This window comes from Notolepis coatsorum (genome assembly GCF_963971535.1).
Source record: "Notolepis coatsorum genome assembly, chromosome: 1".
Lineage (NCBI taxonomy): Eukaryota > Metazoa > Chordata > Actinopteri > Aulopiformes > Paralepididae > Notolepis > Notolepis coatsorum.
Genome location: NC_140165.1, coordinates 241,638,246 through 241,651,809, shown reverse-complemented (window position 1 = coordinate 241,651,809; position 13,564 = coordinate 241,638,246). Strand labels below are relative to the sequence as shown.

At 42.0% G+C, this 13,564-nt stretch overlaps 1 protein-coding gene across 1 annotated transcript in view; it reads left to right on the top strand.

Moving 5' to 3' along the window:
- pipox (pipecolic acid oxidase) overlaps positions 1–13,564 on the top strand; it is a gene marked incomplete at both ends in the record, with an annotated part of 137,268 nt that overhangs the window by 13,858 nt on the left and 109,846 nt on the right. Inside the window, one exon of the mRNA XM_084315137.1 lies at positions 7,809–8,022. Coding sequence (XP_084171263.1) covers positions 7,809–8,022 — 214 coding nt within the window. The remainder of the gene's footprint in view (positions 1–7,808; positions 8,023–13,564) is intronic.

Here is a 13,564-nt window from a genome sequence, read left to right as displayed (position 1 = left end):
GGATGACCAGTATATTATGAAATGTGTAAGATATTAATAAATGAAAACCCATTTACAAAATGAGTGCCAAGGTTTTATTATACCGGATATAAAAGGTACAATTCCAAGCCCCCATTCAACTCGCTATATCCCTGTCTGTATTCTGAGTCCTGTAAATGTACTGGGAAGATTAACCTGTCAGCCGTGACAACACTGTACTCTCTGATATCAGCACTGCACACATGCACACACACACACACACACACACACACACACACACACACACACACACACTGATATTAACACTGCACACACACACACACACACACACACACACACACACACACACACACACACACACACACACACACACACACACACACACACACACACACACACACACACACACACACACACACACACACACACACACACACACTGATATTAACACTGCACTCAGTAATGAGGTTTACCCTCCAAACCATGAATATGTCTACATTCTATCTGACACGTGAGAAAAATAAGGCATCACATTTAAGTTCTTTGCCTATTTTTTTTTTGCCTTTCTGTCATTTTCTCCCATCCCCCAATTTAGTTGCTATGCCAATTCCCTCCCTGATCGTTGCATGCATGGCCCTGCTGTCGGTCTGGGGTGGATGTAGATGTCACATGCCTCCTCCGATACATGTGGAGTCAGCAGCCGCTTCTTTTCACCTGACAGTGAGGGAGAACGTAATGCGTGCGGAGGTTCGCGCTATTTCCCCCAGATCCCCTCCCTGCTTAACAGGCGCCCCGACCAGTAGGACCCACGAACACTGACTTATTGTATTCATAGGGACGACTGACATACAGTGTTAATTTAGTCAACGATAATTATGACAAAATATGGTCGTCAACGAAGCTTTTTCCCCTGACGACAACGAGACGAGACGTTACGTTAATGGAGATGTGACACTAACGTGACTAAATGATTCATGAAATGTCGTTGACTAAAAACAACGACACAAAATGTCGTTTACTAAATAAAATCATGCCGAAATCTCTCTTCATTTTAAGACGAGACAAAATATTTATAACTTTTACATTTACATTTAGATTTAGTCATTTAGCTGACGCTTTTATCCAAAGCGACTTACAAGTTCTGTACGACAAGACAGCAAGAAGGGTACAACTCTATCAGCTGAGTAACAATGTTCATCAAGTGTTGCGTGTTACAGTGTAGGTTAGTTTATTAGGACAAGTGCATGACAGTAAGGTTAGTCAGGGTTAGATTTTTTTTTTTATATAAATCATTTCAGATAATGGTTGAAGAAGTGAGTCTTTAGTCGACGGCGAAAGATTGGACGGGATTCGGCTGTCCTAACTGGGATGGGTAGTTCATTCCACCATTGTGGGGCAAGGACTGAGAATAGGCGGCTTCTCTTTGATGACCCTCCGGGAGCTTGGATAGGAGTAGGTCTGAGGCGGCCAGAAGATGCAGAGCGTAGGGGTCTTGAGGGTGTGTAGTTAGAGACCATTGACCGGAGGTAGGCGGGAGCGGTTCCCTTTGCCGCACGGTATGCTAGGTCGAGGGCCTTGAAGCGGATACGTGCAGCAATGGGGAGCCAGTGCAGGTTCCTAAGAAGTGGGGTGACATGGGCCGACTTCGGTAGGTTTGAGATCAGGCGGGCCGCTGCGTTTTGAATGAGTTGAAGAGGCTTGGTGGCAGTGGCCGGGAGGCCAGCTAGCAGTGCGTTGCAGTAGTCGAGGCGGGAGATGACTGTTGATTGGACGAGGAGTTGAGTGGCTTATTTTGTCAGGAAGGGGCGTATCCTTCTGACGTTGCTCAGGAGGAATCTGCAGGTTCTGGTTGTCGCTGCGATGTGAGCAGAGAAGTTCAACTGGTCGTCGAGGACAACACCAAGGTTTTTGGCGGTCGGGGACGCGGTCACAGCTGCATTCTCGACTGTGATGGAGAGGTCGGTCAGGGGGGACGATTTGGCCGGCAGGTGGAGCAATTCTGTTTTGCTTAGGTTCAGTTTGAGGTGGTTGGTCGTCATCCAGGCGGAGATGTCGGACAGACAGGCCGAGATCCGCTCAGAGACGTGGATATCTGAGGGAGGGAAGGAGAGGAAGAGTTGAGTATCATCGGCATAACAATGATATGAGAAGGCATGAGACGTGATAATGTTACCCAGTGATTTAGTGTAGAGGGAGAAGAGAAGGGGTCCTAGGACCGAGCCCTGGGGGACACCCGTCCGGAGGGGGCGGGTGGCCGACAGAGTCCCTCTCCATGACACTTGGTAGGAGCGGTGGTTGAGGTATGATGTCAGCCATGTCAGCGCAGATCCAGCCACTCCCATTCCTGCGAGGGCCGCGAGGAGGATCTGATGGTTGACTGTGTCGAAGGCTGCAGATAGATCTAGGAGAATCAGGACAGAGGAGAGGCCTTTCGCTTTTGCTAAGTGAAGTGCCTCTGTGACCGCAATGAGGGCCGTTTCTGTGGAGTGGCCAGTCCGGAAGCCAGACTGATTGGGGTCTAGGAGGTCATTCTGTAAGAGATAAGCAGTAAGTTGGTTGGATACAGCATGTTCAAGTGTTTTAGAAAGAAAGGAGAGAAGAGAGACAGGACGATAGTTGGCTATGACGGTGGGGTTCAGGGTTGGTTTTTTTATGAGGGGCGTGACTCTGGCTTGTTTTAGGGAGGTGGGGACCACCCCCGAGTTGAGTCAGGAGTTGATGGTTGCAGTTAGGAATGGGAGGATGTCCGGTGCTATGGTCTGGAGGAGTGGGGAGGGTAGCTGGTCCAGCTGGCATGTAGTCGGACGGTTCGACGTTACCAGTGTCAGGGTCTCGGCTTCTGTAATGGGAGAGAAAGATGACAGAGTGAAGGATGAGGTTCTCGATTCAGCGTTTGGAATGGGTGGGGGTTGGGAGAAGGAGCTGCGGATGTTCTCCACTTTTTCCTCAAAGAAGATCGCAAAGTCTTCGGCAGAAAAAGATGAGGGGGTGGGGGGGGGGGGAGTGAGGAGGGAGGACATGGTAGCATGCAGTTTGCGAAGATTCTTGGCAGAGGCCTCGATCCTATGGTGAAAGAAAGAAGCTTTGGCATTAGTAATGGTTTTGGAGAATGTTAACAAGAGGTTGTGATATGTGTCGATGTCAGCAGTGAGGCGTGACTTTCTATACTTCCTCTCAGCCGCTCTCAGGACCTGTCTTTGTTCTCTCACTGCATCCGTCAGCCATGGACTGGGTGGGGAACGGCGGGCAGGTTTCTCAACGAGGGGACAGAGCTTGTCAAAGGAGGTTGCAAGGGCTGAGAGGAGGGTGGAGGTTGCCATCTCTGTGGGGAGAGCAGAGAAGGTGTCACTCAAAGGTAGAGCGGATATTATGTCAGAGGAGAGGGTGGAGGGGGATAGGGAGGCCAGGTTACGTCTGAGTGAGACGGTTTGAGTTGGGGTGAAGACCTTTCGGTTAAGCATGAGAGTTAGTGAGAAGGATATGAAGGAATGGTCAGATACATGTAGGGGAGTTACCGTGGTGTTAATGATGCTGGAGTTACGGGAAAATATGAGATCCAAGGAGTTGCCTGCTTTGTGGGTGGGAGGCATGGCAGTTTTAGAATAATTCATGTTATTATTAGTGCAGCTTTTCTATTTCCTATGTCTGCAGCGCAAGCACTTTGATTAATTTCCTCACCCGCGTTATTTGTTCTTAGCCAGCATTCTAGATAGCAGTAACTGCACACGGCATGGGTTTAATGGAACAATGGCGGGGCAACTGGGTCTCGGTGTAACCAATGTAACCGAGGAATAGTCCGCCTATACTTTCAAACTATAGTCAAATTAAATCACGGGAGAATTTATATCTGATCATCAACCTTATATCTTTTATTCACCTTCTTCCTCTTTCCACTCCACAACAACGGACCTGTCACAGGTGCGCGCCCCACTCTTCCCCAAAACAAAACCACAAGAGGCAACTCCACCTAATAACGTCAGCATCAATAACATAGTGTCGCGCCGAAGAATGGGAGTCGGACGCGGGGTGTTGAAAAACAACGCTAACCGTTTATTCAACATCAACTTCAACGTCAACACTCTGTTTACTTGCTAGCTAACAGGAACTTGTTTGCAGACAGGAAAGTAACAAACAATATTGTCCGTGCGGAACCCTTATCCCCAACACATAGTTCCGTGGGTGAATTATGTTGATCCACCACAATAGAACACATTAAATAGCTTACATAAGTCTAACCAACGTAACCACTGTAACCACCGTAACCATAGTAACCACTGTAACCACAGTAACCACTGTAACCACCACAACCACTGTAACCACCGTAACCACAGTAACCATAGTAACTAGGGATGTCCCGATCACGTTTTCTTGCTCCCGATCCAATCCCGATCATGTGATTTTGAGTATCTACCGATACCGATCTTTCCCGATCCGATCAACAATTTCTTTTTATTTCTTTTAACTTTTATTTTTTTATTCAACTGAGGCCTTAGTTTTGGTTTTAAATTGCATATCATCATTCATTTATTGTCACACAGAGCAGAAGAATTTTGCCAAAACAAACCAATAGTATCCAGCTGCAGAACGGCAGACCAGCCACACTTCAGACCCAAACGCATTTCCTTTGATTTAATTATACATCAAATGATTTATGTCAAGGATTGCAATGCCTCGCTTGAATGAAGTTAACTTTTCACCTGGATAACGTCAACATTCAGGGCGAATGTAATGTGAGAGATTGGGATTAAAAAATAAATAAAAAATACAAATTCAATTTGGGTCTGAGAGTGTGGCTAATCCCTAATAGTAACCACTGTAACCACAGTAACCACTGTAACCACCACAACCACTGTAACCACTGTAACCACAGTAACCACTGTAACCACAGTAACCACCGTAACCACAGTAACCACTGTAACCATAGTAACCACAGTAACCACAGTAACCACTGTAACCACACTGGAAACACGGAGAGGAAACAAACTCATGCATTGTGTAAAACATTACGGGATCTAATCATAAGCAAACAATGACACTTGAGTTAATGCAAATCCAATACTCATCACACATAAACACATCCACCGGATGAGACTAGCATCTCCTCCACGCCCTCAGTGCAAACAGTAAGTCACCATCCAAGCTGCTGTAATCAACTGCTGCTGGCTACATTCTCAGACAGCGCTGGCTACACACGGCTAGTTAGCCTTTTAAGTATAGAAGGCCTAAAAGAAAAAGAGATGTGTTCAAATGTTTGAGCTCATTAAAGACAAATATTGTGAAAGTTATGAATATAAATTAAGTGTGGATTGTGCAACAATTATGTCACAATCTACACTGTCTCTGAGGAGTTGTTAAACATGTGTGACAATCTTTGATCGTCACCCTTAGTTACACATGATCTAATATTGTCATATAACTCATATAACAGTTACGCATAGCTTTTGGTATCAGATTTAATGTTGGGTAAATTCTCTGATCTCATTTAATTAATTTAAGATATGCATCCCTAAGTAATTCATATATAATTGAACTTGTTAAATTGTAAAGTAGCTCGTAGTGTGTTATGAGCTATCATTTCTTCCAACATTGTTCCCCCATAACTGGAGACAGTCAGGCTGGGCAATACAGTATGTATTGTATTTTTATATCGCAAATTATGATACACTAGTTTACAGTTTAAATCAATGCTAAAATTCACAAATTATAGGCCTGTTTCTCTACTTCCTCAGTTTTCAAAAATATTAGAAAAACTCTTCAACAACAGATTAGATAAATTCATTGATAAACATAATTTACTCACCGATAGCCAGTATGGATTCAGAACACACCGGTCAACATCACTAGCGTTAATAGAACTCATTGAAAAAATCACAAATTCCATAGATCAAAAAAAAACATGTAGCTGGAGTATTCATTGACCTAAAAAAAGCATTTGATACTATTAATCATGATATATTAATCAGGAAATTGGAGAGATATGGGATCAGGGGGGTAGTATTGGACTGGGTAAGAAGCTATCTAAATAAAAGACAACAATTTGTGACAATGAGAGATTATAAATCTGAATGTTTGGACATTGCTTGTGGTGTCCCCCAGGGGTCAGTGTTGGGTCCAAAACTGTTCATCTTGTACATTAACGAGATATGTAAAGTATCCAATATATTTAAATGTATTTTATTTGCGGATGACACTAATCTTTTTTTTTCTGGTGAGAATGTCCAGCAGCTTTTAGAGGTCATCACATCTGAAATGAAGAAATTGAAGGAATGGTTTGATAGAAACAAATTATCATTGAACTTGAGCAAAACTAAAATTATGTTGTTTGGAAACTGTAGATTGGATACTCAGGTACAAGTTAAAATAAATGATGTGATTATTGAAAGAGTTTATGAAAATAAATTCCTAGGTGTAATAATAGACCATAAAATCTGTTGGAAACCTCACATAAAACATGTCCAATCTAAACTCTCACGAAGCATTTCAGTCATGAGTAAAGTAAAGCACTTCCTGGATAGAAAATCACTCTACATTCTCTACTGTTCACTAGTTTTACCATATTTAAATTACTGTGCTGAAGTCTGGGGAAACAATTATAAGTCTACACTACAACCACTTTTTATACTCCAAAAAAGGGCCATAAGGATAGTTCACATTGCAGGTTATCGTGATCACACTAACATATTGTTTCTGGAGTCAAAGACATTGAAGTTAAATGATCTTGTGGAATTTAAAACGGCACAATTAATGTATAAAGCAAAAAGTCATGCACTTCCAAGAAACATTCAAGAATTGTTCTTTGATAGGGAGGGGGGTTATAATCTGAGGGGAGAACACAATTTAAAGGTGCTAAACGTACGCACTAACATGAGAAAACACTGCATCTCAATATGTGGAGTGAAACTGTGGAACAGTCTTAATGTGGTGTTAAAGCAATGTCCAAACATGAGACAATTCAAACTGATGTATAAGGAAATTATGTTCACAAGGTACAGGGATGAAGAAGGGACTTGATATTCACAGGTGTTTACATTTTTATTTTGTTTCTATTTTATTTTATTTTATACATATATAGTTTTTGTTTTTGTTTTGCATATATATATATATATATTTTTTTTTTCTTTTCTTTTCTTTTCTTTTTTATGTTTAAAATAGTACACTCATTTGAGTAGTGGAAAAGGGGTAGGATTAAATAAGTGTATACTTCTTCCTACTCCTTTTCGAACATGCAGATTGAGTTGTTTTTCTTTTTTTGTTATTGTTTGTTGTATTCATTGCATGTTCGAAATAAAGACTTCAAATCGAAAAAAATCAAATCAAATCGAATAAAACGTAAAAAGAATGGTAAGTGGTGCATTTATATAGCGCTTTTATCCAAAGCGCTTTACAATTTGTTCCTCACATTTGACCTGGTCACCGGGACTGGGAACCGGGAACCTCTGGATTACCAGATGACTGCTCTACCTCCCGAGCCAACAGGAAGTCAGATTTATCACAAAATGTGAAAATTACACTTTCAGTTCACACTTCCTGTTACCATGCAGGACCAGTATGATGAACATGGATTGGATGATCTAACAACACATTATTTTCCTAGGTAACGTGATACATTGAAAAAAGGGCTTTTGAAAATGATGATTTAAACTCCCCCCCCCCCCCCGCCCCATATCGCCCATCCCTGTAGTTACGTTTATCACATCAACAAAGTTTATCAAATGAAAGATGACAGTTAAGACGAGGCCAGGGTCCAGTCACCATGACCTCCTGACCTCGTGCCCCTCCCCTCCCCTCCCCTCCCCTCCCCTCCCCTCCCCTCCCCTCCCCTCCTATAGACGGACCGGGCTCCTGGTGATGGGCCCGGAGAACGGGCAGGACTACCAGATGGTGAAGAGCACCCTGGAGAGGAACCACGTGCCCATGGTGATCCTGCCGCGCCACGAGTTCAGCCGCCACATCCCCCACGTCGTCCTGTCGGAGGGGGACGGGGCCCTGGTGGACACCACCGCCGGGGTGCTGTACGCCGACCGGGCACTCCGAGCCGTGCAGGTACAGAGAGCGACCCCCGTGGTGATGACACCAATATGCATCAGTATCATGGTCATTGCACACACGTCCACATGCACTCACTCACTTTAAACAAACACTCACCTTAAAAGAACATGCCAACATTTTGGGAAATGAGCTTATCGTCTTCTCCAGAGAGAGACAAGAAGATAGATACCAGTTTTCCGCTCGTGAAAACACATGGTCTCATGGTGATGATGAGGCCAACACGCATCAGTATCATGGTCATTGCCAGGGGTGTAAAGTACTTGAGTAATTGTACTTTGTTACAATACTTACTGTAAGTACTGTTTTTTGGGGATTTGTACTTTACTCAAGTATTATTAGTTTTGTATACTTGTACTTGTTTGAGTACAAAAAAACAGTACAAAAAGTTTTTACTTTTACTTTTTAGTACTTAAGTACAGTTAAAAGTAGAAACTTTTTTACTTCAAGTGTGTTTTTAGCCAGATACTCTGACTTTTACTTGAGTACGATTTTTAGAAAGCTACTGTATCTGGCTGCACGTTAGCCTAGCTTAGCACAATGAATGGAAGCGGACAGTGACAGGTAGCCTTCGGTAGAGGTGTTAGTTGGACAATGCCTAGGCTACCCGTCACTGTCCGCTTCCATTCATTCTGCTAAGCTAGGCTAACGTGCAGCCAGATAGCTTTCTACTGAACGCAAAGAGAGGAAACTGGTATATATCTTCTTGTGTCTCTCTGGAGAAGACGATAAGCTAATTTCCCAAAATGTTGGCGTGTTCTTTTAACAGTTTAACATTAACAGTTTATCAAATCAAACTTGAAGGTAAGATAAGATAAGATATTCCTTTATTGATTCCCTTGGGGAAATTCGGGCATCATAGTAGCATGGGGGAGGGGAGAGGGGAAGTACAGGTATGGGCAGGGTAATAGTAGAAAGACATAAATATAGGCAATAAAATTTTATCTGAATATAAAATATGTATAAACAGTGTAAACAATATAATTAACTGAATATAAAAATGACGTTAGATTATAACATGATGATGTGGAATAATTTGATCAGATATTATTCATGGAGGCAGACAACAGAATCTTTGGTTAAAGATGGAGCATTGACGTACATAATATGAATTATATATATGATGTACAGAGATATCTGGGTAATGATGTAGACAGTTGTGTGTGCATTATGTGTAAAGACAGAGGGGGTAGTGTGTGTAGATAGATATATCTGGGAGTGAAGGCCATGTGGTTGCGATTGCGTGTGTGTGTGTGTGTGTGTGTGTGTGTGTGTGTGTGTGTGTGTGTGTGTGTGTGTGTGTGTGTGTGTGTGTGTGTGTGTGTGTGTGTGTGTGTGTGTGTGTGTGTGTGTGTGTGTGTGTGTGTGTGTGACAGAGGGAGAGATAGTGTGTTTGTGCAAACACATATTTCCGTTTTAAATACTATAGATAGAGTACGATCATGAAGAGCAGGTATTGTAGTTATTACTAAATTTACTTCAAAAGGCAAAATTAATTGACACTGGCCTTATCCTTTAATATGAGCATCAAGTTTAAAGTTTTCAAGTTTTGTTTTATTTTTCACATATAAGGTACATTACAGTGAAATGCTTGGTTCTGTATGAGCCCCCTGATATTGTGCTTCATACAGTAAAAAAAGGAAAATAATAAAGACCAAACACTATACAAAACTAAGAAAGAAAGACAATGCATGTGTGTGTGTGTGTGTGTGTGTGTGTGTGTGTGTGTGTGTGTGTGTGTGTGTGTGTGTGTGTGTGTGTGTGTGTGTGTGTGTGTGTGTGTGTGTGTGTGTGTGTGTGTGTGTGTATGTGTGTGTGTGTGTGTGTATGTGTGTGTGTGTATTCCTGTGTGTGTGTGCCGCCCATTGCATGTCCCATGTTGTTGCATGCCGAATAAAGACGTCTCTAAAGAGGTCCTGCATTATATTATATTATATTATTATTATATTATATTATTATATTATATTATTATTGATCAGAATAGAATAGAATAGAAATAGTTTTAAATGTTTAAATGTTTTTAGTCTCATTTCCTGTGTGAATGTAGCTACATCGCATTGTCTGTTTGCACTATTTGTGAGACCTGTATGTTTTACCATGTCAGTGGACCTGCGTCATTTAGCTCAGTGTTGGCATACTGTACATCACAGCACTATGCAGCAAATAAGAGGCTTCAGATCCTGATTCCCCAGCCATCCTGCAGTAGGTGGGTGTGTGTGAGAGGTGGACAGACTGAATGGCATCGGCCCAACTCTTCTGCCCCCTTAGCGACTATTTTGTGTTTTTTGCCTATATTTTTTTGTGTTTCTGTGTACAACGATGGCTGTGTTGATTATTATGTCATGAAATTGTGTCCGTTTGCTTATTTTCCATATATTCACAGAATTAGAAAAGATTAGATTTTGAAACCCTCTAACACAAAAGTTAACAATATTAGCTTTCAAACCGTCCATAGTGGTTTATTTCTTGCCATTAGGGGGTTACCCTAACCCTAACCCCAACCCTAACCCTAACCCTAACCCCAACCCTAACCCTAACCCTAACCCTAACCATAACCCTACAAACGGAAATATTTGGAATCTTTGATAGATATGTTGAGTTAGGTTCATAGTGGTATTCATGAAAAAAGAATTGGAACGAAATATTACAAATTAAGTTTTTTATGACCTTGAACGTGATGCAATCTTTTCATGCACTAACATGACAACTCTGTCAGTTACTTAACAAGGCACAAGGGTTAAGCTTGCATGCATTATGGTCTGACATTGTAATTGAAGAAGAATAAAACAATGGAATAGTATTTGATTCTTGTCGATTCTAAGTTGACCAGAAATAGTTTTCCATTTAACCGTTACTATTATAATAACCAGAAAACTACCCGAGATCCTGAGGGGGGTCATCAAAGAGAAGCCGGCTACTCTCTGTCCTTCCCACCACAGTCAGAACAGCCGAAACTCTACCAATTTCCCCACTGTCGACTAAAAACACACTTCTCCAATCAATATCTGAAATAAAGAAGGAAAATAACGATTGCTCAGTTCTGATTTATTGATCAGATCAGATTTGTATTGTTTGGTTGTTCACATTATAATTAAAAAAAAATGTGGCCAATATCAGATTCCAGTGTGAACTGGTCATGCTCCTGAACTGATCAGCATGCACAAATTAACAATAAAGAAGATAGATAGAAAATTGTGACAAATGTCAATCTAGAGTCACGACTCAGGTCGCATTGCAAAAAATCTGAACTTTATCTGATTTAGGACCACATAAGAAATTGGCCCAAATCAGAATAGAAAAGATCAGATTCCATGTGATTTGTGATGTTGACACTGATGTAGGCTGGTAAAGATATGCCTCCTATAATGTCTAAAGTAAACGGAAGTACAGGAAGTTCAGGCTACAGGCTTTCCGGTAGGGATGTTCGATGTTGGCTTTTGTACCGATATCCGATATACCGATATTGTCAAACTCTATATCTCGATATTGTATCAACCGATACCGATATATGCAGGTTCCCCCCCCCCCCCCCCCCCCCCCCCCAAATAATTATTTCAGGTAATTAACATTACATATCCTTTTTTTTCATTTTTGGATGAAAGGCACAGGTACAGGCATACAATGCACATAAAACATAATTTTAATTATTTGCCAACTACAAGCATTGGCTTGCCCCTTAATAATAATAATAATCCCACCCAACCCACCCCGTCATAGGCCTGAAAAGAAAAATAATTGAGCAAAGATTCCAACAAAGACCAAAAAAAAGGGGGATTATGTAAGGGATAATGTATAGCTACGAGGTCATTGTCGCAAAATAATTGACCGACACAGAGTTTAAAATACCGAGGCGCAGCGTCGAGGTGTTTTAAACGTCAGTGAAGGTCAATTATTTTGCGACAATGATTGAGTATAGCTATACATTATCCCGCTTATTACATGGCTAACTTACTAACAAATATACCTAATTCATTGTACACCATCGACAAGACGAGATCAAATGCAAACGCAGTTGTTCTGTGGCTCTGTCAGCCCAAATAAAGTGATTATTATTATCGGCAGTCGGCAGGTCTGTGGTCTGATTGCACTGATGACTGAGTGCAGCTGTGCATATGCTGAGCAGCACTGATACAGTGTTGTAGTGGGCTTGATTGCGAACAGCTGCGCACAGCGGTCATTATTGCTTGGCAGAGGTCCGTTATCGTGTGATAACGGACCTCTGACGCGCGCTATTGACCAATCACAAGCAAGCATTTCGGCGATTGTGAAAACGCCATGTAATAAACAGATATAATTAGTTATGTCATGCTAGTTATATAGTAGAGGCAGTGGCGAATCCTTATGGAAGCCAACGGAAGCCATGCCTCCCTAATATTAAAATATGAATTAATATCAAATATGAAATATGAAAAAAGAAAAAAAAAATATATAATTTTTTTTTAATATAGTTTACATTCTTTTTCATCTGTGCATCTGTGTTATATATTTTTTATTTTTTTTTAATGTCTCCCTCTTCTCCTTCTCACTCCCTCTAACACACTGTCAGCCTCACTATGCTCACTGCAGCAGGAGAGGAGGCAGATGGTAGGTCTCTTTCTCCAGAGTCCAAATCCGATCCTAGCCAATCAGATTCGAGCTGACTGCCACACCCTAAAAGTTTAAAACGGGGCTGAGAGGAAAACACTCAGCATATTTTCCCCTCTGCACTCTGAACATTGTATTAACCCGTAACTGTTCCCACGGGCCGAATATTGCCCCGATCCTCGCGAGATTAAATCCACGGGGACCTCTCGGCGTGCCGAAGCTTTTCCTAAATCACTTCCATCATCGAAAACGAGGGGAAAAGGTCGGCTCGCGACCCTGAAAATGTCGCGTGATTTTAAAAACGCTGTATTAAGTGAGCCTATTATGGGATCCACGCGAGCTTTCTATCGTGGAAACATCTGGGCGTCCCGCAACTTTTACTGATTCACATGTAGCCCCTAAAATGCTTAGAAAAGGAAAACAGAAACAGAAAAGTGTCCCACAGGCGCGCCGTGATTCCGATCCGCGTGAAAATATTCACGGCCATAGAGGAGACCATGGGACACCTTTTTGCAACCGAATATGTGTCTCGAATTTGCTCCCACGCGGCGCGCAAAATCGCGCAAGGAAAAATCGGACCAAAAATTAACCAATGCTCCAGCAGTATTAATGACCCTGATGTAAACAAGACAAACGTCTTTCTCTGGGCCCTGTTTCATGTACGTGGTTCAACTAAGTCGATCAACATGTCCATTATCCAGCTTCAGTTAACCCGATGTTCAAAGCCGGGATTTTCCTGTTTCACAAAGGAGGATTCAGTCTCGTTAACTCAAGCCAGACTTGAGAGTCAGGCTCAAGTCAGGCTAGATGCGCGCTCCCGTTTTAGGTGGAAAGCCAGCACGTATCGATGGCAGAGACCCTGATTCTCAACGGCATTGATTGATTAATTGATTTAAGACTTTATTGACAGATTGCAATAGGCTCAATCGCCTCGCCGACAAGTTAAATGCGTTAT